This window comes from Emydura macquarii, unplaced genomic scaffold (genome assembly GCF_026122565.2).
Source record: "Emydura macquarii macquarii isolate MOO-44397 ecotype Brisbane River unplaced genomic scaffold, CSIRO-AGI_Emac_v2 contig_2768, whole genome shotgun sequence".
In the NCBI taxonomy this organism is placed as follows: domain Eukaryota; kingdom Metazoa; phylum Chordata; order Testudines; family Chelidae; genus Emydura; species Emydura macquarii.
The window spans coordinates 8852599-8879984 of NW_027132905.1; the positions used below are offsets into that span (position 1 = coordinate 8852599).

A 27386-nucleotide genomic window follows, 5' to 3' on the forward strand; every position below is an offset into this window, starting at 1 on the left:
TATTCTTATCTTCAGACACCCATTTTGATGTATTCTGAAAAAGCCACTAGTGTGAATTGTTGTGTGCGCAAGCTCAGTCAGTGTTTCTGATAAAGAGGATTAGAGCTAGCCTGTGACTTGGAACCATCCTTTTGCTTGTGTGTATACAGTGCCTAGTACAATGGAGTCCTGGTCTGAGATTGGGGCACCTAAGTACTACTGCAATACAAATAATAAATAACAATAAGCACAGCTGTGAGCAAGGACTGGTGCATAAACTTAACCACCTTCAGAAATAGTCCCATGTGGTACTGTGACTCCGACATCCATGTGAGACACGATTCCTCCCTAACTCAGGATTGAGGAGCAGTAGTTTGCTTCCAACTCAAACCAGCAGCAAACTGTGGTGCACACTATGCAGGTCCCAGTGTGCTGGCAGGCAGTGGAGCCAAGACTGCCAATTTGCCACTCAGCTGCTGTGGAGAAGGTGCAAGGAGTAAGTGGACATGCTGCACTGGCTTATTCCTGTGATGTTTCGATTGCAAAAATTTCACTGTTCAGTGTCTCACCTGCTGCTTTTCATTACATTCCTAACAGAAAGCTTCGAATGTAGATGTAGTGAACATGATTCCCTACACTTACAGGAGCAGCCATAAATTGTGAATACAGAGCTGCAGTAGAAACAAGTGCAGAGGCACAACAAGCAGGGCACAAATCACGACCTAGGAGAAAGAGAGCATTTCGGAAAAAACACATTGAAATTATTTTTATTTTTTGGAGGAATTAAAAAAAATATGAATATTGACATTGCATTTAAAAAACCTTGGAAGATTGTACATTGTCCAATCTCGCTGAAAATCCAACAGTGTTGAGCTGGAAATCACAGAAGTATCTCCATCAGAGCTTTGCTCAGTAGATAGCAACACAAAAATTTCAAACCAAAGATGTTTAAAAAAAAAAAAAAGTCAGAATGCCTGAACCTGAAAGTGCTCTACACCAAACATATCAAAACCTGCCACAACTCGGGGGGTACATGGCAATTTACAGCACTGTCGTAAAGTTAGACAAGTCAGCACAAACTATGTGAAACATCTTACATAATAAATAATCCTAACAAAAGGAAGCCTGAAACATCTAAAGAGAATCTGATTTTGAAAATATCTGAGGTTTTGTTTGAACTTTGAAAAGATTATCTTATATGTGCTGTTTCTGGCTCCTTTCAGGGTTTTGGTTTTTTTTAAACTTCCTCAGGAATCGTATTACTCCTAGCAGAGTAAACGTATAGTGTTTAGTGAATATGGCTGGTGTTCTCTTTTTCTACATAAAAAATAAAGGTAAATTGATCTCAGAATAGCTGACAAATTTATTGGGATCTCAAAACAGAAGTGGACTTCAAAATATTTGATTTTTGGAAAAAATGAATTTATAACCATGATGCAAGCATTTGATTTGTTCTTCACTAGGGTTAAAGCAGTATATACACATAGCTATTTTAAAATTATGTTTTTTCCTCCATGATGTCAGGTCAGGAAAGCTTTCTACAAAAGCCCTGTAGTTTTCATCTTCTTGAAAGCTTTTTCAGCTGCTAGAATGACTCAACAATTCTAACAGTTCTGGTTACAAATAAGATAAGAGGTAAAAAAAATTAAATCTTGATAGCAAGAATGTGAAATGTTAATGGCTTCTGGGGATGAGGGAGAGTGAGTTTAAAAAAAAAAAAAAAAAAAAAAAGTTGACAGTCCCAGGAAGCTACCACTTTCCACCACTGCAATAAGGATCAATGTCTGTGGAGCCAACATACAAATTTGTTTGTCTAAAGCCATTCTCTAATAGTATGAGGAGGACAGTCCTGGAAGAATCACATTAAATGTATATATAACACTATAAAAATGTGTTAAACTTTATACTTCATTACAAAAGAAGTTTCTCTTTTTTGCTGAGATTTTTTTAGTTTATTTTATTTACTAAATAGGTTTATACTCTTAGGTTGAAGAATGGGAACAAAATCAAATCCTAAAATACTGACATTTAGAGAAAATCTGAAAGCCATTTTCATACTACAAAATGCCTCATTTTATAAGAAGCCCAAATATTTAACTATTCTACTCCCCAAATTATAAAGACAAAGTAGGAAGTAAAAAAGGATGGGGAGAAAAAAACATTTGTAAAACTAAACCCTAATTGTTCTAGGACAAAATTCTCAACTCTGATCAGCACAGGGCTCTCACTGACAATAATGGAGGTTTTGCAGAAGGAATGCATATGGAATAGGCCACAGAGATGCTACAGATCAGGGAGGAAAATTCTGCCCTTATATTGGGGCTGTTTTATTACTTCCATTATAAACTGAAAAGGTGTGAACTACCCCTAAAATAGGAAGCTGTAAGTACACCTTAACAAATTCCAATACAAAGCTCAAGTCATTTAATTTACATTATACTAGAGTCTGTCAGGAAAACTAAAATCTGTTTTATTCAGTAGTTTTACGATGAAAACTATATAAACTACACTTTTCACATAAATCATGCCCTGACAAAACTGGTCTGCTTTAAGACTGCTAACCTTAGTGGAGAGATTGAGATGTCTCAGCAAATATCAATTTTGTGTTAAAAATGTAAGCAAGGAAAAAATAAAAATATCTTACATTTACAATAAGCAGTGTGAACAACAAAGACAACAGAAGCCACGAAGTGTCAGACACCAGCTACTGGCAGACAGGTTACTCCAAATATTTACAGAACTTTGTATCTTCCTTTGTTGGTTGGCTGGTATGAATTTTGCTGCAATTAAAGAGGAAAAATAAGTCAATCACAGTTCTAGCTGAAAACAGACAAGTGAACAGCTGAATCATACAGTATTAGAACTGCTCAGCAATAACACCTTCTTTGACAGTTGGAAGGAATTTTTAGGTACAGTTCAACGATTTTAAAAATAAAACAAAGCTACATCAGTAAAGGCCCCCCAAAGGCAATGGAACCCACAAGCCGTTGGAACAAGAAGGCTATTGGCAGGTGGACTGGGGGGAAAGCCAGAACCATTGGCTGCAGACACTGAGTCTAATGCAGTATTGGTGGAGGTTGCGCCACAGAAAGCCAAGGCCTGTGCTTCTGGAGAACTTGGAATTCAATCTCACACAGTAATCCTTGCTTTGAAAACAGGGAGCAAGAAAATGCTGAATGCAGAAGGTTACTGGCTCAAGAGTGTGCTGCATGGAGCAACGGCTAGAAAGAAAAATGATCTCCAGCACAGTACAAACAGTACTAAAAAACAAGAAAAGTTAAAAACCAATCTGTTACAAGCTCAGCTCTGCCTGATGGAGCTAAAGCCAGGAAATGAACTGGTTTGTTAAGTATCCTATAGTGGCCTAATGTCACAAAATTCTGTTAGGTATTATATCTGCCAGCAGATAAAAGATATCATGTGCATGGGCTGACCCACAGAACAGAAAAATGTGTTCTCTTTGCTATTCATCAGTACAGCATATTTTAGATCTGCAGCTTCCAGTCCCAGATATTAATAAAGATTTATGCACTGGTATAAGCTTTCTGAAACATGTTCTTATAAAACTTTAAGAAGTCAAGCATATTCTTCTGAAATACAGTATATTTCACTTACCAGTCTGATAAGTTCTTCTTTTATAAGTCTGGTGATTTCTGCCTTTGCTTTTTGCACAGCCAGTTCATTGGCACCTAGACACAGAATAGGGAGAAACAAAATATTAGAATCTTTTTCTCACACAGCCTAAGGAGTAAAACTGCAAGTTACTTCTAGTAACGTGTAGGTTGCCAAATACATTTTAGTAGTTTGCTGTTGAACTATTTATAGTGTGCAATACCAAGGCTGGTTTATTTTTTTAAAATGAAGGATACACTTAAAATTTCAAGTCACATTTTACGTTACCCACAGATAACTAAAACAACAGGTTTCTTTGGAGACAAACTCTCTTCAGCAACAGAACATGCCAGAGTAACCATAAGATTCACTGGACCATAGACTGCAGGCAATAGATTTGATCCCTGCCTGGTGCTGCTGGAGAACAGCAACACCATTTTGTCTCTTCTCCATGCCACCTCAAATACGGTCTCCATGTTTGCTCTCATTTTTTAGCACCAAATGAATTCTTGTTATTCTTTTTTCAAATATTTTCCATATACAGCCACCAGGTAAGCACCTGCACTCTGAATAGGATGTGAAGACCTCTTGAGACCTATATCACTACAGTTCCATAAGCCAGCTGGCAAAAACTATTGAGACAAATGAGTGGCTTCCCTGAGTGCCCACATTTATTTCCATAGCCAAAGATGGTCTAGGAGTAAGGACACAAATATTACTACCATAAGGATTCTTATGCCTAAATACCAGACTGCACTGGGGACATTTCTTTAATTTAAATGTATCTGTCACACTTACTCTCTATAGCCAAGTAAATTTTTCGTTCTCCTTCCTTGGGCTCTTTGCCTGGAGGGAAATACGTTCCTCTGATTGTAATGGCAGCTTCAGAATATTCACTGATTCTCTGCAGAGCTTCCTTGGAGGTAACCTTCCACCTAGCAGTCTGCACAAGAAAAAGATGTAGGAAGGATGGGAAGACAGACATTTTATAGAAGAGGAACCAGAGAATCAGCTGACATTCTCGACAGAAAACTTCTCACCATATAATTTTGTTGCTAGTTATTTAAAACAAAATGTCTTCTATAGCACATGAGTTTTAACCAGTTCTTTTAAAATGAGCACCCATATCCAAATGAATGTACAATAAAAGGCATTAGAGCTGCTACCCTTTGTGTCAGGGAAATAAGAATGAGAAAGGGGGGGGGGGGAGGGAATGATGATGGATATACAGGACCACTAGAGAGCGCTCGAACGTGTCTCCATTTTACTCTGTGGGAAGTTCAAAAGCCCGAAGACTGCAGTGTGAGAGAGTACTTCATTCAGACACTGAGATTTCAGTAGAAATAATCTATTAGACTCTGTTACAAATTCTTTTCAAGAACGAGACAAATTGTGTTACCTTGTCTATCACCTAGTACACTGTAATGGATGAAGATTGGGGCATACATAGAACAAACTCAGAGCTAGGATACAGCTCATACTGTGATTATGTACATGCAATTTGATTCCCATCAAGAAAACTCATGCAATTATACTAAATGTTTACACTGTACTTCCATCAGAAAGAGCTGGCAGGAATAAGCAAGCTCGCATCTCTCTCACTAATTCTACTAGTCATGGAGTTATTCTTATTTGTTTTAGACGAGCATGCAGAGGCCCCAGTGAGGTCAGGGCCCACTGTGCAAGGCAACGTACAGACAGAGCAAAAGACAGTCCCTGTTCCAAAAGGCTTACAGTAGAGATTATTAGAAGCATAAATGGCAGTTAGGCACTTAATCCCCTTTGACAGGAGTTAAGTTGCCTAACTACTTTTTATGCCTCTGAAAATCCACTCCACCCCCCACCCCCAACAAATTTAGTTTAAGAGGAGATGTAACAGTGAAGAGATATGGGCCTGGACCAGAGTTATGGTAGTGTAGACAAAGAAGATCTTTTCAACATGACACAGGAAGAAACAAGAAGATTTAGATGCTGACTGGATGAAGGGCAGAGCTTCACATTTTCATATGGTAAAGGACATTCTTAGAATGTGTCTGAAGGATTCTTAGCACAGAGATACATAAAACAAACAGATACACAGTGCAGATTACACAACTGAGCTAATGTTACAGAGCTTTATTGGATACGGCTGATAAAGATCTGAGATATAGATAAAACCTCTCTACTGGAATAAATTACACTACAAACATTCCAGAGGGGTAGCCGTGTTAGTCTGTATACAGCAAAAACAACAGGAGTCCTGTAGAACCTTAAAGACTAACAAATTTCTGCGGGCATAAGCTTTCGTGGGCTGCAACACACTTCGTCAGATGCATGAAGTGTAAATCACAGATAAGAGGTATATATATACATACATCGAAGGGTAAGAAACATAACAATGGGGAGGGCAAGTGCTAACAAAGTCCATTCAGTTAGAGTAGATGAGGGCTATTCACAACCGTTGATTTGAAGGTGAGAATGTGTGAACAGTGACAATTACTTCTTGTAATGAGATAACCATTCCAAGTCCCTGTTCAGGCCCATTCTGATTGTATCAAGTTTGCATATGAGTTCCAGCTCTGCAGTTTCTCGCTGAAGTCTGTTTTTGAAGTTTTTTTGTCGAAGAATGGCAACTTTCAAGTCAGCTACAGAGTAATACGCAAAGTGTCCTGGGAGATTGAAGTGCTCTCCTACTGGCTTACAGATGTTACCATTTTTTATGCCTGATTTGTGTCCATTTATTACATATTTATTTTGCACTTGCCCTCCCCACTGTTATGTTTCTTACCCTTGGATGTATATATATACACCTCTTATCTGTGATTTCCAGAAATTTATTAGTCTTTAAGGTGCTACAGGACTCTCGTTGTTGTTACTTCAAACATTACAAACCTGTACAAAGAGTCTGAAGTAAAGCAATGTGGTTAAGTGAATGGCATTAAAATATGATTAAAGAAAAAATTGTTACTTGCCTGTGGAAAATCATTGATCTCTAATTCCTCCTCATATCTCTTAAATGATTCATTTTGTCCTCCCTCCTGTTTTTCTTCCTCTTGTTTTTCTATGGGCACATAATTGAGCTTGGCATTTATCTTTTCAGCCAGTTGCTCTGCAATGGTTTTGGCAGATACAGTGGGAGCCTGAATTGTGCCTCCTCTCAAGATAGCATTTGTAGCCTGCTGCATCACATCCTGTAATAAAACAAGTCTACATTCATTACAAGGTACCCAGAGGTAGCAACAAAAATCTGGCCGCCTCAGCACCAGTTTCATTACAACATTACTACTGTAGTAAATGTCCATTTATGCAGCTTCAACAATTTCTTTCCCTTCACCCCCCCCTCCACCCAAAAAAGCCTTGCTGCATTTTCAACTCAAAATGCTATGGATATTCCAGACTGCCATCAGCAAAACAAAATTTTATTTTAACCCATCCCATACACTTTTAGTCGAATTATCAAACGAGGAAAATGAGCATACACTCCTTCCTGTGATGGAAATAAAAACCCAGCAGCGCACAAGGCCTGCTCTGACCATACACTTTGTTCTTTAGTTAACTCAAGACATTACACATTGTGCACTAAAGTCTCCCAGCACTAAACAAAAAGCTCTTTTATACATAGTAAGTTTCACAGCAATATATTCTAAAAAGCTTAAACTTTCACATGAACGTCATTATTGCTTTATAACAGCAATGAGTTCACTGCTGTTAACGAGGAGTTAGATGTGGTTTAAAAACTTCTCTTCTTCTTCCTCCTCATCCTCCTATAGGAATAAGCATGGTGACTGTGTTGATTCCAAAAGGTGGAAACTTCAAAACTAACAGCCCATCTTCTAGAAATGCTACTAAAGTTCATATACATTTTAAAATTAAATTACAGAGTTCTACAACCAAGAGAAAACGCATTGTATATTACATATTTCAGTAGACATAGATGTTTTGTAATTCTAATAATGTTAGCAAGTCCGTCAGTTACTACTGGTAAAATTAGCCACAATTAACCCCTTTGTGCTAGAGCAGATCAGGGGTTCTAGTTTTGTACTAAAGCATTTTGTCACATCACAAAGATTACAAAACTGATAGTCAAAAACTTTTGTGATTTACTACTGACTACGGACTGAATAAAGAAGCTAAATAAAACAATACGTTAACATGGCTGTAAAACAAAAATTAAATACATTCATTAAATATATAGTAAAAAATGGTTGCTTTGTAGAGAGGGTGACCTTAAAGTGAAAAGGGACCAATACTTGTGCCTCTGCTCCAAGATTCTTCTGAGCATTAATTCTTAAAGCCAGTCTTTTGGCAATTTCCAGTTTTTCTGCATTACCAGCTGTTGGTGTAGGAACATTAGATGTTCCCGGTGCTGCCATGTCTTTCACTCTCTTTTTTGAATTGAACATGCTCTCAATTTGTTCATCAATCTAAAGAATAGAAGAATTATATCAACGCATTTCGAATTATGCAATTCTCGTCCACATAAGATAAGAAAATATCAGTGTGCACTTACTTTGCTTTTAAAAAATAAATTGTGAACCTTGCAACAAACAACATTGACAGAGCCTGCACAGAACTAAAATGCATTAAAAGGGAAGGATGATCTTTGGTCAGGAAATGGACTGGGCATGAAGAGATTGGAGATCTATTTCTGGCTGCGCCACCAATTTACTTTCTACCTTTAACAAGGCATTTATACCGTGTCTTTCAGTTTCACAATAATTAAGGTTAAGCACTTTGATATTCTCACATGGAAAATGCCATTTAAGTGCAAATGGATGCTCCAGGTTCTGTAAGCAACCTCACACTTCAGTGTGGGGGGAGGAGGTAGTGTTCACATTGTGAAGGTTACAGAGTGGTTTGTAAGGTAGTATATCCAGCAGCAGTTCAACAGCTCTGGTACCAGCAGTTAATAGAGTAATTTTCCAGCTCATGGAAAAGGTAGCACATATTAAGGAAAAGTACCTGATATGGAATTGGCAATGGGATAAGCTGCTATATATTTCTTTCAAGCACTATACTACAAGACTGTTGTGAATGAGTGTAACTATTCATTTTATTTTGTGCAGAAGATTAACTGTGCAAAGGTGAAGAATTGTTTGTGCCCTTCTGAATGAAATAATAATATCCACTTTTACCTTATTTATAAAATACCAGTAAGTGACAAATGGCAGATTTTAAACTCTTTATGAGATCTATACCAGGGGTGGCCAAACTTACTGGCCCCCTGAGACCTCCCTCCCCACTGGGCAGAACCTCTAGTCTAGACTGACCACCCTACCACAGGGCAGAAGCTTCGAGTTCCTCACCCCAGTCTGGTAGGTGGAGAGTGGGGGGTGGGTGGGGATGGGCACAGGAAACTCCGCAAGCTGCACTAACTGTAAAAGAGCCACATGCGAGCCACAGTTTGGCCACCCCTGATCTATACCCCCATTTATTAAAGAAAGTACAGATCAACACACAAGATGCATCTAGTAAGTTAGAGGAGTGTGTGGAATAGCAGAAATCCATGCATTCTGCAATTTGTTATTGGACTGAGTTGTGTTTTTCTGGGTTATTTGAATATAGTGAAATCCCTAAAAAAAAAAGTAAACAATTTTTTTCTTATGCTTACATCAAGAGCTGTATCTTCATCATCTGAATCCTGCAGGCCAAGAGCAGCTTTTTGTAGTTTCTTTCGCTCATTAGCCAAAGCCTGTTCTGTTTCATCAAACTTGAATCCTTTGCCAGAGAATCCACTGCTCTTTTTAATAATTTTCCCCTCCTATAAAATAGGTATGTTTATTTTAAAAAGTCACTTCAAACACTAAATGTTTTAAGACACTTCCAGAAGCAGTAAAACAATTGAGAATACAGATTATTTATTTAACTGATAATTATGTGAAACCTTATGTCAAACCCAAACAACTATTTTACAATAAAAGTTTAACAGCTATTTTATATCATTTGAGTAAATGTAAACAACAGATCTTTGTGTTTTTCAGTAACATAAATGTATAAACTAAAATGTTCCCTAAAATAACAGATTTTTCTCTTTGGCACACAAGAAACACATTATTTTAAATTTTTGAACCATGTGCCCAAATACTGTGATGGTGTAAACAATATAAATAAAATACAAATACTACAACACCCTCATTGTCTTGTACATGATTTCTGACAAAATAAGGACTCAGAAGAACTCACATACACAGGGTTACAACATTTAAATTTGCAAGAACAGTCTTGAAAACACTTCAGACCCAAATCTTTCAAACATTTAACACCTATCTGATGTTATATATGAGTAGCCCCAATGAAGTCAGTGAAATTACTCATGTGTGCAAAGTTATCTGTGTGCAGAACTGAGACCCAAGAGCACAAAGCAGCAAAAGCATAACACATCAAGAAGGAAAAAGGTTACTTACAGCCTTTTGTTGATCTTTGAAGTCACTCCAGAGCTTCTCCAGCTCAGCAGGAATTGGATTCCCTGACAATTCTAAGGCCTTAATTATGTCACCAGCATACCGTGCTTGATCTTCAGTAATGAACGTGTATGCATATCCCTATTCAACATTAATAAAAATGTGAATTTAATCATTAAACAAAAATCCATGAAGACCCTTGATGTATTATATTCTACTGAAGCATCTTAGCACAGGTAGTGCTGTTAAAACTACATAAAAGTAAAACTGCGTTTTTATATAACCTTCCTTTTTAATAGGAATGTGAACTAACAAATATGCTTAGCATGTAAACTGATACAATATTTCCACCACTCAGTATGAAATCTAAAACTTTTTATTTAAGTCTGGTTATGGGTTTATGTTTGGAACATGAAATCTTCCGAGGTCACTCATGCACATTTCCAAGCATGAACAGCACCAAACATTCAGCAACACAAACTCATGGGGGAATCTGACGCTAGTAAGCATTATCACAAATTTGGTGCAGAACAGGAGGCTGAATTTTAAAATGTAGATCACTGTCTTACACTTGATGCCTCTAAAAACCTGAGTGGAATTCTTTTATTATTTATTATTTGTATTACGGTAATGCCTTCGAGTCCCTCTCATCAAATACCAAAGAAACATTCTCTTCTCCCAATCCCCACTGTGGATGACTATAAACAGGGCAGGGTTCCAAACACAGTTAAGAAAAAAAATTACTTTTACATACTTTGTTGCCAGCCCGTCCAGTTCGGCCTGCTCTATGCACATAATCTTCATAATGGTTGGGACAGCTGTAATTGACTACCAGCATTAGTTGCTTTACATCTAGGCCTCGTGCTGCTACAGATGTGGCCACAAGAAGTTTGCATGCTCCGTTCTTAAAATCATTAATAATGCTGTCTCTGTCATATTGATCAATACCTGCAAGTAACCACACAAAATAGCTCATTTTTAAACACTAATTTAATTTTATGCATTTATTTTCTTTCAATTTTGAATAATAAAAAGCATCCATCTAGAGGCTTAGGGGGCCCTCACCAATTATTTAAAATGTCAAAACCTAATACAAAATTCAACTAACTCCAGAACAATAAACCATTTAATTTCTGCTCTACAGTAGCCTGCACAAATGATTTGTACTTCACTCTGTGTTCTAGAGAAGTTTCCACCACCTACATTTAAAAAACTACTACTTCATGACAGAGAAGTGAAACATTCACTAGTTTTGTGGACTCTTCAAAAACCCATTTTATACTCCCCCTACTGGTCTGCAATAGCAACTAGTTAATACTATTTTCAGAGATGTGTTACTGCCAGACCAGTTCATAATTCTGCTGCATAAAGAGGTATTTTGGCATGTTCTGGCGTTTTAGAAGTTAAAAACGCCACGTCAACTGCAGTTCCATTCAAAATGTGAGAAAAATACATCTGCCAAATGAAAGGCTACAGTTGCTAGGGAGAAAACATTCCAATGTCTATCACGGTATTTTATGGAAATCAAAAATTAAAACATTTCTTTAAAGTTACCCAATCACATTATTCTAGTTTAAAGTAATTTGAGTCCCTAAGATGGCACACTACCTCCATGAAGTGACATGCAAGGATAAGAGGCTCTCATTAAATCTTTCAGCAACACGTCAGCATGTTCCTGTTTATCAACAAATATGATGACTGATCCTTTCTCCTGATAATGTCCAAGCAGCTCAAGTAACTTCAAGAACTTGTGCTCTTCCTCTATCACGATCTGAAAAGCGAACAGAAAAACAAAGTAGAGACACTGCACCTTCAACTGAATTATGGGTATTACAAACTCTTACGACGTAAAAGACAAATTACACAATATTCCTTTTATTGGTCTTTGATTACAGTAATATTGTGAACAGGAGCTGGATTTTCTTTGTGTTGCATCCACAGATAGAAGTAGGAGTATAGAAGTTGCCAGTGAGCTAATCTGGTCAAAACCTAGTTAAGAAACAAATTACATTAGCATCCATAAATTGAGGGGGGGTTTAATTATAGCAGAGCAGCACGGACACTCACTCTGTCTTTTCACTGTAATGGAGAGATACAAACTGCACTTACCCTACGCTCAAACACAGAACTTACTCCACAGACAGAATACCACATTTGTAAAATTGAACAGCAACTTCAGACCCTTTTACACTCCTTCACACTTGCACACAATATACCACCTAAACCTATTCTTTCCCCTACCCATCATTAAATCCACAGACTGCTGTCATGTTCCACTTCTCTACTGACAATACCCATGGCAGGAAGATCCCAGGGCCCTGCTACTGACATAACCTACACAATTCCTCATTGCAATGATGTAGACTGAAACCTCAAGGTAAACACGCACCTCCTTCTTCTGATAGGAACATGGTACCTAGAGATCTCCTCATCACAATCACATTTCTTTCAAGCTGCCCGAGCTAATTCCTCCACTATTCAATACAGCTACACATAACGCAGTGAAACCAGCTGAGGGCATGCTGACAATTCCCAGTGGCTATTGCCAGCTCCAGGGGCAAAGAGTTAAGGCTGAGTGCACATTTACCTTAACTCTATTTCCTGATTTTCAGATGTTTGAATTGTGCTGAGCTCTATGTTCTGGAACGGCACAACCTGTCACCAGGCAATCTGAACTCTGCACTAACCAAGTTTTTAGCCATGTAACTGCATTAGTACTCACCAACATACCTGACACAGCTATAGAAATAGTAATATTCTAATGAAAAATGGCACATGAAAGAAGACACCCCAGAATGAAGTTTTTATAAGGCAAGCCAAAATGACTCTACAAATATAACTTCACAGTTAGCCATTGATTTTGGCTGCAATTACACAGCAAGGCAGTTATTTTCACATTCAGACAATGTGGCCATCAGATATAGGCCAGGATAATAAACATTATTTGATTTAAGCATTCTATTATAAACTTTTGCAAGCATAAAAACAAGAAAGGCCACAAATAAAAAATACAGTTTAATGTAGTGATTTCTCTTTTAATCCCTTAAACCACAGCTGTGTTTGAAGAAAAATACCATTTTACTAGGATTTAACTGATAAACCATAAGATATTACCATATCAGTAGGATGTTTGAAAAATTAAAGAAACAACTGCACCATCTGCTGAGTCCAACAGTCTAAAACTTCACAAGGTAAGAAGCACTTGTACAATGAACAAACCGTGGAATGCATATTTTTAAAACATTCTTCATTAGTCACATTTCTGAACTTCCATATAATCTAATGTTAAGTTAACTAGGAGGACAGCTCATAAATGCCACTTCTTAGCTGTAACTGACCATATACACTTGATATTTTACCCACAGTGAGGATTGCTTGCCTTGTGAGAACTTTCATGCCACTGAGTTAGCCAAAACAGGTGCTATTTTCTTTTAAAGTACTAGCAAACATTTCTGGAAACCTGTATTTCCCACAACTCATTACATCAAGTAAACAAGTCGTATCCCTTTGCATACATGCAAGAGAAAAAATAATCTTACTGATAATCTTACTGACTGACTATGTTTACATAAATATACTGTCTTTTCCAATCGATTCCAAGACAAGTCAAATAAAACCTATTACTTTTTCAAGTCAGTGTCTCAAATCACTGTTAAATCATTTTCACTACTTTATTGAGTGAAAGTATTAGAAGGTATTGTAATGGTTTAAGCCCACAAAATATCCAGAAGTAAAATAGCCTTTAATATATGGTTTTGCATTCAGTATTAAATATTCTTCCAGCCAACAAAACAAAAGATAAAAGATGAAGCCATGCAATACTCACCACCTGTTGTTCCACATCAGAACAGACAACACTCCTGCCCCCAACTTGTACCTCAATTGGTTTATTCAGAATTCGACGAGCTAACGCCTCCATGGCTCTGGGGAAGGTGGCAGAGAACATGACTGTCTGACGATCAGGTCTAATGTTGTCTACAATGCGCATGACCTGGTTGAAGAGTAAAATTAGAGTTCATTCCAAAGTTTTCTACATGAAGCAGAGAATGCACTATACACAACACTTGGCTGGCATTTTTAAAACTGAGGAATAACTGCTTGCAGAGAATACCAATATCCTTTTACAAGTTTTATCTTCTGGAGTCCGTGTGTGCTCACTGGAAAAGCAGCAGAAATTTCTGGACTCAGTAGGACCACACAGAAACGGATTCTGTAGTGGACCTCTAAGAGGCACAACCCAAAACCTCAGGGCAAGGGAGGTGGCTTTCCAAACTCTGAAGTAAATGTCCCTTGGCATAACCAAGAGGCCCCAAACTACCTGTGATTGAGGGCCCCACCACCCAGATTCACTGTAGTGCTTTAGTCCTGTCTCCTTCCAGGGCTTATCCAGAGAGATAATGGGGCCTCTAGGGCAGCCGGCAACTGCCTTACACAATGCCTGCTCTGAGGGAATTATCCCTCAGCCAGCTATGGGGCTACAGAGGGATTCAAAAGCCCATTCCATTTCTAAATCAACAAATATATAGAAATATATTTACTGGGGAAAACTACACATGCGTTCTGACATACCCAATAACTTCTCGTCTAACCCTAAGTATGCCACAATCAATACAAAAACTCAGTTTACAAACTATCACCCAAAAACCTGCAAGTCTTGCTGACCAGGTGTTGGTAGTCTCATTATAAGATAGCATTGATTGTATGTAGGTTTAATCCAATTAATGTTCCCCTCTTCACCCCTGGCCTGCAAAATCCTTTAAGCAAGAACAACATCCTGAAGCCTAGCATGATCTGAAGTCACTTCATTGCTATCACTCCTTCACCACTACAGCCAAAACTTAAAATCCACTGTGCCATTCATTACCTGAGGTTCAAAACCCATGTCAAACATTCTGTCTGCTTCATCCAGTACAACATATGTAACTCTGCGAAGGTTTGTCACCCGACCTGTGAAAAAGGAGAGAGAAAAAAGAGAAAACAAAATCAAACAGAAGTCTCTTTCCCCTCAGAAGTAATTTTAAGTCAAATGTTAAGTATTCTGACTAGCTTCTAACAAACATATAAGAAGTTAAATAGGGTGTTTTTGTTGTTTTAAAGAATTCACTATATGTGTTTTAAATTTCTTGTTCTAACAACATATACATTCTGCCAAACGTGTAAGGATGCACAAGGCCCTTTATTTTTTCAAACTCTTCTCTTGCGTACCATCATAGGGCCAGAAGAACCTGTAAAATTCAGAAAACAGCCCTCGCCAAAACACATCATAAAACTAAGACTGAGATGAAGCAACGAGCCACATCAGCCATTATCTGACAGCGCCACCTAGGAAAAAACATATTAGAGATTACAGCGCATGTGTGGAAGGCAAAGTTCCAGTTCTAACGGATGAAGCCTCACAAAATTCCCTTTATATTATAATCTGCAATGCCTCATTGGATTTAGAAATAATTATTTGAGGATATTCATAACTATTTGTAGTTAATTGTTAATAGCACACATAATAAAGTGTAACCAACATTTTACTAACAAACGTATACGGATTAAAACCTGTCTATTAAACCCACCAAGTTAAAAAACAAGAGCCCCAGTCTTTGGTACAAATGGAATCAAAGCAAGTAAAAGTTGTACATTTGTACACATAGCTCAATTAGAAATGGTCATGGATAAAAAGTTACTAGCCTTCCCAAACAGCTGAAAAAGGCACCCCTTAAAGAGTGAACATAAGAACACAGAGGGGTGAAAAAAGGTAAATTAAATCATGTTATCTTTAAAAGACGTTAACACAAGAATACATCCATTTCAAGCAATAATATAGTGATACCCTGTTGACTGTTCTCAAACTAGAAGTAGGATTTTCACATTTCCCTACAATCATCACTCAGACTGGTATCTTTATCAAACTGTGAGAACCTACTACTTTTAAATTTAAACAATAGCTGTCTCAAGTCGTCAAATTACTCTTTTAAAAAATATAACACAACACTTTTTTAGATGTTCAATTCACACTTAGTTGCCCAAAATAAATATTTCTTAAAAATATACATATTTAACATGTTAATATTTGCATCCCCAAATAATAACTCTGCAAAATTACTTGGGAACAGCATTAATGTACCTACCTTTGACGTTTTAAGTCTCGGAAGCCCAGTTCTATAAGTCTTGAAGGGACTTTTTCCACAGAAGTTAAATAATGTCAACAGTTTAGTAGTGGTTTGATGTGGAATATTTTAATAATCAAATTTTGTCTAACAAGCATGCAATGATCACAATAAGACAAAGCCTCTTAAAGCTGCAGTATCTCATTTTAACCTACTCAGGTATTTGATCTAGGAAGACACTCGTTTTAATTTTTAAACATTTTAAATAGAAGCTCATTCAGGTAACAATTTTGGTTTTTAGCAACAGATAAAGGCAGAGTCTTCTGTATAGCTAAGCTTCTTTTAGGGAAAAGTGAACTGCTGTTAAGTTGTGCTAATGTTGAAGATCAGTTATTAGGCAATGGAAAGTCAAAATAAGTGAGTACATAAATAAGTCTTTATTTACAGGCTTGTCTACGTGGCAAGTTACTTCACAGCAATTTAGGTTGTGAATACACAGTCCACCAACTTGCTGAGCAGTAATGACTCCCTGTGAATAGTACTATAGCACATAGAAAGTGAGAGTGACTTGATTTATTACTACTTGAAAGCATAGTAAGCCAAGCCGGACGTCAGGATTTTCGGTAAGCTGTAGCAGTGCAATATGGGATGTTACTGTGCAGCAAGCTGGTAAGGTGTAGATTCACAATCTAGCTTGCTGCAAAGTAACTTGCCATATAGACAAACCCTAAACCACCCAAAGTACCAGAAATTTTGAGTACAGAGTTATAAATCGAATATGCTTAGAAATTCTTCAAGCATGTTACAATGCCTATCTTCAAAATCAAGCTAATAATTGAATAGTTATTTTCATTGCCGTACATTCTGAAATGCCACAGGATATCACAGCTTCAAGAGACACAAATAAATACCAGAAGACTATTTATCAAAACACACAATCTCCTGAATTTGTTTATTAGAATTACAAAATAAATATATAAAAATACCTCTAAAGGAAAAAAATTTCTACTCACCATTATTAGCTGCTAACATGTCAATCATACGTCCAGGTGTGCAAACAATAATTTCAGCACCTCTTTTCAGTTCAGCAATCTAATTTTAAAATAGAATAAGTTAAACTTAACAAAAATCATTTGAAGTTTTTTAGATATCAGAGATTGAATGATTTATGTAAATTTTTCAGTCACCATGATTAACCATTTATATTTAGCTATAATTTACAACAACATTGGTAGAATATTGATTATCTATTTAAAGATTTTGTTTGGCAATTTCCTAAGTGTTTGGAAACTACTTTTTAAAACAATGATCTGTGAAGACCTGAAGACTGTGAAGACCTGGAATTGCTACAATCTGGAGCAGTGCACACAAAAGGGCTATGACTCCTACACAATTTAGTATTCATCCACGTTATGACAATTCACTTTGGGACCTTAAGATATCTCTATAGCCTACAGCTGTGCATATATTAAGATCCATTACATACGGTTATGGAATTTATAAATCCTATCGTTTCCATGGGCTAAAAACATTGACTATTTTCGTAAAGCTGAAGTTACTCAAAAAGTATTACTTACTAATGACAAACCAAAGTAAGAGTTCCTCAGTTTTGTTTTTTTGAGATATGCCGTATCGAAAAAGTTAGAGAACTTTTTGGAAACAGGAAGCTCTAATTTCAAACTATCATATCCCATAAATGCTTTTATTTAATTACCACCAAACTATATTTAAAAAATATTCTCAGACACTTGGGCCCATACATGAGAAACTTCAAAACAGACAGACTGACTTCTGACAATGTATGCTTGTGTGCATGTGCAAAGGAAAGGTGCTGCTGGTGGTGAAGGGCAGTCAAAAATCAGGCTTTTAAAAGAAACCTAATTGCTACCAAATCTCCAACATATAAAGAAAAGCAAAAATGAGAGTTCAGAACTAATACTGGATTTATGATAAACACCCACTGAGTAAGGTTGGTAACTGATGGATGTTATGAGATTTCTGATAAAATATGCTTTAAGTGTACCTGCTCACTGATTCCTGTTCCACCATAGACACAAACAACTCTAAACCCAAGTGTCTTCGAGAACTTCTTACATTCCTTGGTAATCTGTAAAGCCAACTCTCGAGTTGGGGTCATGATGACAGCTGAAAAACAAAAGATATTAAACCTTAACCACAAAAATTTAAGAGATACTGATCTTTACATGATAAAAATTGAACCTTTGCACTGAAGTTTAAATCAATTCTTTTAGACTAATACAACTTTACTGTATAAATTATTGTCTGTACCTTAAAAAAACCCTTATTTCAAGAGATCTGCAAATAGCTGAGGCTGCCCCGGCATTAAAAATAAACTTGACCAGAGCTCCAACAACACACTGACAGTAGGATAAACGAGAGGGAAAATTCCTCCTTTCAAGGTATAAGGAAATGTGTAGTTGAGTGGAAATGCAAATGTTCCACAAGTACAAACCATACAGCAAAATACATTTTTGTGACTCGCTGTGTTGGCAGAACCTTCAATGCTCACATCAAGAAAAAAAGTCTCTCAGGGTTGACGGACAGTGTTGAAATATATGTTCCTCCAAAACGCCAAGAGAAAAACTGAAGGCCCCTCTGAAAACCTTATAGAAGCATATAAAGAAATATCGGACAAAACAAATTGAGAGTTCTGTACGTCAGGTCCTAATGTGTAGGGCACAGTTCACTAGAAAATCAGAATAAACAGTTGTTTAAATTACGGTATCCAAAGCTTTAAAATAAAAAGTATAAATTTCAATCTATCAATATCTGAAAACAAAAGATCTGTACCTATTGGACCTTCTCCTTCTTCTAATGACCTCTGATCCATGATGTGTCTGAACATAGGCAACAGAAATGCAATGGTCTTTCCACTTCCAGTTTTAGCAATGCCAATCAAGTCACGTCCACTCATAATTGCTGGTATAGCCTGAGTTTGGATGGGAGTGGGCTTTTCATAGCCATGTCTTAAAGGAAGAAAAACAAGTACTGTCAGAGTAAAAAAAAGTATTTCTCATCAATTGCACATAATCCTACTGGAAAGATTTACATATTCTATTTGAGTAGAAGCTTTAGTTCCATGCAAAAATACAGCACAACAAATATATAGTGAAGGAATGTGTGTAATGTAGTTGGTGGGAAAGAATAATTTATAATAATTGCCCAGGAGAGCAATCCTGAGTGAGCATTTTAATCCAGATGGTTGGTGTACATGGTGCCATACAATGAGAATATGTAAAACAAATAATAAATACCCTCACCTGAACACTGCAAAGTCTAACGACATAAGGACACAATGGAAACAACTGATATTTTGGTTCATAAATTGTTCACTTACTTCTTGAGGGAACTGAGAATCTTCATGGAAATACCACACTGTACCCAGGTTTTGATTGGTTTGGGGCAGCCTTTTCCCTTGACTATAATTCCCTCCATTTCCAGTCTGTATACATTCACCTCTGAAAAACACAATATGGATTAATATACAATCAAACTACATGTTTCTCTGCTATCTTACTCAAAGTCTACTTGAAATGTTCTGTCTCAGAACATGATGCAACAGATTTTAGCTTACTACAGACAGAGATGCTAAGCACGCAGAAAGGGTTGCGGTAAACTTTCAATGAGTAGGTCACAAGTACAACTAAATGGAAAGTAACAGTACATCAGTAATACTCACTGCTTGGGTGATTCAACCTTCCTTCCCCACCCCTAGCCTGTCAAGTTGCTCCAAGAAAATTCCCTTGCATGCTTCCCTCTCTGTAACTATTAACTGGATTGCTTTAAGTCAGTGGTTCTCAAAATTATAGCCTGTACATCCCCTCTCGATGGTCCACAGAATTTTGGCTTTATGTCTAAAGTGTAAGACCTAAAGAACTCACTGGTGCATTGCACATCAAAGTTTGACAGACACTTTCTTCCATTAAAACAATCCTACAAAATTATATTTTTAATTGCCATTACCATCGAGGGTCATTTTAGCCAGCTCTGGAACTTCAACATAGAAGTTTTTCCTGAAAGGCTCATATTCTATCTTTCCATGATCTACTGGTTCCAACAGCTTCCTCTGTTTGGTCTGATAGCCTGTCAGGGCAGTCTGAAGATCAACTTCCTCTTCTTCTGATGAATACTGAAACAGATAATAATTATAAAGCAATATATTCAGTGACAACCACCCTCTCATGTCAAGGGTTTGATTTTTCACTGACATAGCAATGGAACATTATTGATGGGGGACATTAATTTTTTCCTGCCCCACACCAAAACCATCTAAGAAAGGGAGAATTACTGTAAGCTCCAAGGATCTCCCCAGTTTTACATACATTCATTCTTTTGTCCACTTCCCCTCACCACTCCTCACCTCCCACATCGTTTTCACCAATCTTAAATGAAAGCTGGATAGGACTTGCCATCCAGAACTAATTAACAGAGATTAAGGGAAAAAAGTAGGACTCTCATACAATGGAACCCATTCAGCCTTTATTCAATTGCCAGTGCAGAGCTGAGAGATTTAAAACAAATGTAAGACCTAAAACCACAGCACCTTATATGTTAATCACTTGATACCCCTTTTCTCTTGAGTATTGTTATGTGAGCAGTTTGGACACTGGAAGATTTGCTCTGATAAGCTTGCACCCAGTAATTGTGCAGGGAGGCTGGGCAAGCCCCACTGCAGAGTACTAACATTGCATTTCTATCCTGATAGGTGGGGCCCTAACAATTTCACGACTGTGAAAAGTGTTTCATGGATCACGAAACAAGCCCCTCCCGTGAAATCCATCTCCCCCATGCTGCTGGGAGCACCCCAGCCGAGGGCTCCTAGCTGCTAGTCCCGGCTGGGCTGGGGAGGGACTGGACTTAGTCTTCCCTTGCACAGCCGCTCTTGGTGGGGAGATCAGACTCACCTCCGGAGGCAGAACAAATGAAGGCGTCTCACCCTGGGATCCATGGCTCTCGAGCCCCCTGGAGTATTGGACCCCCCACCCCCACCCCAGAGACCGGGGCTGGCAGTGTTGCTGTTTCTGCCTGGACATCACAATCAGGACTGTCATAGGCAACAGCCAGGCCCAGCCTGAGCATCTGCCCCTGCCCAGCCCTTCCCTCGTCCCCACCCAGGAGGTAGCTGTGAGGGTGCTGGGTGGGTGACCAAGTAGGGCTGCCAGATGAAAAACTCAAGGCACTCAGTGGGCTGCTGAGGTGGAGGGTATCGACAGGCTGGTTGTGGCACCTGCCTGGCTCCTTTATCCTCTCACTGGACCTTCTCCCTGCTGAGACGAGGGGCCATGCATGCCCCACAGTGCCCTCTCCACCACAGACATGTGCCTACTGCAGCTGCACAGGTGAACTGGGCCTCTGGGAAAAAAGTTTGGGAACCTCTGGTCTACAACTCTGTTAAACCCACCCAGGTTCAGAAATAATAGCTGTTTAATGATTTGTGTCAACTTATCATATTAAAGCACATTTGGTACATACAGGCAGTGGAAGACAAGTTTATTAGTTGAGTCTGAAGTGTTATCTGATGGTTAAAAGCACATGACTGGGAGTCAGAAGACAGGCATTGTATCCCTGTCTTTACCACATTTGCTGTGGGAACTGGGCAAAAATCAAACCTTTTTGCACCGGTTTCCCAGTCTACAAAATGAAAATATCTTCTTCCTGAGGGTGCAGAGAGTCTTAACTCATTAATGTTTGTGAAGCATTTTGAGATCCTCAAATTAAAGGCATTTTAGAAGTGTGAAGATAAATTTACAGCTATAAATTAAGCCAAAAATTAAGACCCAGATTTTGATAATTAAACATAGACAACTGGACATGCAATTATTGTGACTGAATATGCAGGCTCAGTAGCTGCATACATAAATGACCACTTAGATGTTCAACTGGTCATTCACATGCAAAATTACCATGACTGAATGCACAATTTCAATACTCTGTATAAATTGTGTATGTACCAAGCTGAGACATCCACACATAACTTCTTAATATAATTCACTTTATCAACTTAAACAACCTAATGCATTAATTCAGTCTTCATTTATAATGTGTTGCCTTTTCACAAGACTGTGCAAGCTGCTATGTTTTTTTTAAATTGTATCAGTGTCAACTCTATTGTGGCCATGATTCCACAATGTACATAAGCAAATCCCAAACTTTGAGTAGTCCCACTGAAGCCAACAGGGCTACTCGTGTACATAAGTACTTTGCTGAACCGGGACCTCTTTTTGCAAGAGAAACAGGCTTTCAAATACCTCCATTGCATCTTGATCATTCTCCATAAGCTCCCCTTTCTTCTTTTCCGATTCTGCAGCTGCCTTTTTGGTTGTCACCACAGTTACAACTTTGGTTACAGTCGGTCCCGATTTCTAATAAAACAGTTAAGGAAAACCATTACACTACCATAGAGAGCATGGAAATGTACTATGCAGAATGTACTAGTTCTGTATACTTTTGAGCACAGTATAGCAGCTTTGCTCCCATTTCCCTAGATGAAATTTCATCAGGGTTAATATTAAAAAACTGATTTGGGGAGATTAGAGGTTAAGAGTAAGCAAGCACTACATTTAGTCTAACCTTTTTCTTGTCTGTTTGCATATTTTTCCCCTTAAAATGTGTTAATATCGTTTTTCCTACATTAAAATGCTAACTACTTAAAAAAAGACAAAGACAAGATAATCTTCACAATATTTTACCTTTTCACTCCCACCTCCACCTTTCACACTTCTCATATTAAATTTCTTGACCTCTTCTTTAACTTCTTCCATATAAGCATCCAACGGATCTAATTCTTCATCTTCAATCTCATCTTCTTCTTTTTCTCCTTCTGCAGGCTCCTCCTCATCATCTAGTACATGACAGAAAAATATTTTTGTTTAAAAGAAAAACGGTGTGCTTATGAATTGCAAAATCTTTGGGTTTTTTTCTGGTTTTAGTATAATGTATGTGTACAGAACCCTGAAAAATGTTAACAAAGCACATAAAAATGAGGGAACATTATACTGTAAACTTACAGAACAAAGGTGAGGAATACTATGAGGATAGGAGTACACTGCCTTCCCAGGGGTGGAATCAAAGGCTACTATTCCCCTTTGACACCACATGGGCACTCTCCCTTCCCTTTGGTGATGGGATTTTCTCTGAAAGAAAGACTAAATCTGGAGATGCCAGAGGAGCCAGCATGCTCCCGCAGCCTGCAGGACCTGTTCTTTTAATGCAAGGAGTGACCATCTCCTGAGGAGATGTGAGGATGAAGATTCTCAACAAGAGGTGTGAGGACAACAGAATGAAAGGCAGGAATTAACTGTATTAAGATAGGTCAACAGCAAATGGGCAATTTTGCTAGGATTTTAGTTGGTAAAAATAGCAGTTATGGGTTCACAGGCACTGGGTCCACAACAACATTCAAAGCCTATGTGAGAATTTTTTTTTTTAAATTGGGAATGAAGTAAGAGGGAGAAGAAAAGAGTGATAATATATATAGATAAACTACCATTATGTCCCTATAACTGACCTGACTAACTGCAGTCTTATTACTGTATCATTTGACCTCTTTCCCCTAATCCCTGCTCCCCTACCCCTCACACCACCACTGTTTGTTGCTCTCATTTGTGTCTTAAGCTGTTCAGGACCATGAACCAGTGTAGATTTCATAATTTTACAGTGCATTGAAAAATAATTGAAGTTTAAAAATCAAATGTAGTAATTAAAAGCTGTGTTTACCACTACAAAATGAAGCAATTATCTGTTGTTTATATAAAAAAATTAGGGAAATACCATCATCATCTTCTAAGCTCCATTTTTTCCCTTGTTTCATCTCTTCAATTTCTTTTTTCAGTTCTCCTATGTTTTCCATAGCCTTCTTGCGCTGTTCTTCCCTCCATTTCTCCACTCTCTCTTTTCGTTTTCTCATTTCCTCCTCTAGTTTGTTCTGATCAAAATTCTGTAAGAACAACCAACCAAACTAGAAAGTTATTAATTATCGGCCTGACTCTGCACTTCTTTAGACGAACTTCTCTTTCAAATCTATGGGAATTTTGCCTGAGGACTGGCCAATATAAAACACATTGCAATACAAGTTTAATTTACTACAAAGTGAATCAGATTAATTGACGCCAACTACAATACTTGCATGAGCAGAGTGACTATAACATAAAGTGAAATGCACTATCCCCTTTGCATCCAACACCAGAACTTGGTCCTAGGGTTCTACATTTTTCAATAAATACTCCTAAACATATCAGACTTTCCCTCTTCCTCATAGGAAAAGTATACTACAGCAGTGGTTCTCAACCTTTTTTTTTGGTGTATGACCCTGAAAAGCCAGCCTACAACCCACTATTTCCCCAAATCATTTGCATCACAGCAAGAAGCCATGAATGGATTATGGTCGATGAGTGCTAGGTCAGAGTGCTGGTTGAGAGTGCACATGTTGTTGACTGGGTTTGGTGAGGATGTTGGTTTGGTGCACTGTTGCTGACTACTGCCAGATTGGAAGGTTACTCTTGAAGCTCTGCTTCCCCTGTCCTGGAGCTGAGCATGGTCTGTGTGTTAGAGAGCTGCTTTGGAACTGGGGGAAGCAGAGACAAAAACAGAGGAAGCAAACCGTCTTTCCCTTTCTTCCCAATTTTTGTTAGGTTCAGTGAGCAAGGGATTTTTCTCCCCCGCCCCAGCAATCATTGGGATGTGACACAAGTGATCCCTAACAATCCACTTGAGGTTTGCACCTACAGGTTCTGAAGTCCTGCATTAAGGGAAGAATGTATCTTCTGTCAAGTGGTAGAAACATACCCACTGTAATAGAAGTAATATGAGGTCCAGACCTAAAAAAGGGATTATCTAAAGTGATTTTTTAAAAACACAGTAAACCATATCTAAATTTATTTTAGAACTTTGTCATTTTTAAGACCTAATGTTTAACTGATACAAGCTTCTCTCAGTGGTCAGTGTACATACACTAACATCTTTATCCTTCTCTTCTTCTTTGTCTTCTTTCTCTTTTTTCTTTTCTTTGGAAACTTCCACCCCTTCTGTCTTTTCTTTAGATCTTGATCTGAAAAATAAGATAAAAAATTTATGCATGTCTGATCTGAACAGACGGTTCCAGCTTTTCTTGGAAAAGATATGTGTGTGGACAGAAACAATGCCATTAACAGATTTTTTTAAATATCTTGCAGAGTATATTCACTTCCCAGAGAATCTCTTCATTTCATGGACATATTTTCTACAACTACCAGAGATGCAAAATCTATTAGGACACATTGATTCACATGCTCTGGTTCTGTTCTTCTCATTTCTTTATGGGAGGAAGTTGCCAACTTCATTTCCAGAAACACTTAAAACTGATACTCTCATGGTTCCACAGTTTATTTCATACCACCTTGAAAACAGCTGTTGGAATAAAGATACTCAGAAATTCCTGTTTTTTGCACTTCTAATACCAAAGTGATCAAGCACCTTGCACGGGAAGTCTGAGTACCCCCAAAGGATCCACTACTGGCTGAGAGACATAAGAACACCTCCCCTCAGGAAAGGCTGCCTATATAACCTAAATGTAACAAGCAAACTCGGATTTGATCTAAAACCCATTTACCACATTTATTACAGATTTTACTATTCCTAACCCCTCTAATAAAAAATAGATTCATCCAACCTAAACGTTTGCTAACACATGATCATAAATTTAAAATTCACTTTTTAGCTGAAAAAAAATCTTATTAAGCTTTTTTCAAAACCCAACGGACTATTTTAATGCAAACCATACGTTTATTTTACAAGACGTTACATCATTCCAACTTCTCAGAATACAGTTTCTGCGATGTTTTGATTAAGGCCTCTGGATAGTCATCAGCCTACTTACATTAATGTTAGTTTACAAACACTGCTTTTTTAAAAAACTGTATAACTTCATTGACTGTTTGTGATTATAATTGAAAATTCAGTTGAATATGTATTTAGAAAGCACTTGACCTGAAGTAAGATTGTACACATTTTTAAACAAAACATTAAAGAAAGTTCTGCACCTCTTTGCTAAGTCTACTTACTAGACAACTTATGTGATTGTAAACTCACACACATAGGGTCCTTGTCTACTCCACGTTCTGTACAGTGCTGAGCACACATTGACAGTATTCAACAGATAAGAGATGACATCGTATAAGCATATTTCATGGATTTCTTTGAAGTGTTATACTATGCACTTTATCTCTTAGCATGAACATTAAAGAAATCTCTACTATAAACCGCTGTTGTCACTCTACTTTTTTTTTTTTTTTTTTAAAATAAATAAAAAGATGCACACACATTTTCAAATAAATTAAATGGTTCATGGAGTGGGAGGGGGGCAGGTACTCAGTGCATCATTGGGAAACAAGGTGCTAAAGTGAGTTTAGTAAGTGAAAAGTCAGATTACAGTCATCCAAGAATTAAAAGCACTTTATAACTACTAATTAAGTCTCATAAAACCCTCTGAATTGTAATATAGTAATAAAAACCAGAAGTTCAAAGAGTTTAAATGACTTTGCAGAGGACACCCAATAAGTTCATGGCAGAGCCAGCAATACAACCCAGGATCTTGGAAAGCAATACTTACAGATGAAGTAGGCAACTTGGCAGGAGACAAACACCTTGCTACAAGAAGGTTTGCTGCCTATACAGGTGTGGGAGGATGTTAATATATTAAAATTATTAAAATAAGTTTTGTTGTGACAAGAACAATGAATGACACCCTCACTCAATTTTCTAAGTGGCATTATGCAATTTAGCCACAGTATTTTCATGATTAGCAAGAATCACATGAGTGCTAGAGTGTTAGTGGTGCTAGAGACCGTCTTTAACACATCCTATTCTGCAGAGGAGCGACACAAAACATCACTGAGTGATCCTAGACCCTGAAGTAACTATGGGTCACTGGAAAGTTTTTAAGATAAAGGGTCAGTCTGAACTTGGATTTTAAATTTAGGTGTAATTCAGGTCTTTTCTTGCGTTACTGAAATAGAAATATTCCTCCAGTGAAATACATGAGAATTTCTAATATGTAAAACAGCATAAAAGGTACTGTTTCCTTATACTCTTCTGTCTGCCTGTATCCATCAGTTGTCTCATCTTACACTTAGATTGTCAGCTCTTTGCAACAGGGGCTGTCTCTTTGATCTGTGCACAATGGGGTTCTAGTCCATGACTAGGGTTCCTAGGTGCTATGCTAATACAAATAATAATTAATAAAATATGGGATATGGAACTATTTACATCTATAAAAGTGCTTTTAAGCAATGGGAACAAACCATAAGGTTTAGGCAGTCTA

General features: G+C 37.7%; 1 protein-coding gene across 3 annotated transcripts in view; it reads right to left on the minus strand.

Annotated features, from left to right (window-relative positions):
- Positions 1–730: 730 nt before the first annotated feature.
- DDX46 (DEAD-box helicase 46) overlaps positions 731–27386 on the minus strand; it is a 36198-nt gene continuing 9542 nt past the window's right edge. The window contains exons 4-23 of one of the 3 annotated variants that reach the window (XM_067566341.1): positions 25046–25136; positions 23861–24026; positions 22780–22931; positions 22339–22452; positions 20054–20219; positions 19428–19548; positions 18881–19056; positions 18093–18214; positions 17083–17161; positions 14836–14918; positions 13798–13962; positions 11580–11742; positions 10726–10919; positions 9975–10112; positions 9182–9331; positions 7797–7994; positions 6543–6761; positions 4390–4534; positions 3595–3668; positions 731–2759 (exon numbers count right to left, since the gene is read on the minus strand). In XM_067566341.1, coding sequence (XP_067422442.1) covers positions 2712–2759; positions 3595–3668; positions 4390–4534; positions 6543–6761; positions 7797–7994; positions 9182–9331; positions 9975–10112; positions 10726–10919; positions 11580–11742; positions 13798–13962; positions 14836–14918; positions 17083–17161; positions 18093–18214; positions 18881–19056; positions 19428–19548; positions 20054–20219; positions 22339–22452; positions 22780–22931; positions 23861–24026; positions 25046–25136 — 2764 coding nt within the window. In that variant the 3' untranslated portion in view covers positions 731–2711. Of the gene's footprint in view, positions 2760–3594; positions 3669–4389; positions 4535–6542; positions 6762–7796; positions 7995–9181; positions 9332–9974; positions 10113–10725; positions 10920–11579; positions 11743–13797; positions 13963–14835; positions 14919–17082; positions 17162–18092; positions 18215–18880; positions 19057–19427; positions 19549–20053; positions 20220–22338; positions 22453–22779; positions 22932–23860; positions 24027–25039; positions 25137–27386 lie in introns of all 3 variants that reach the window. The other 2 variants (XM_067566342.1, XM_067566340.1) reach the window with 2 other exon arrangements.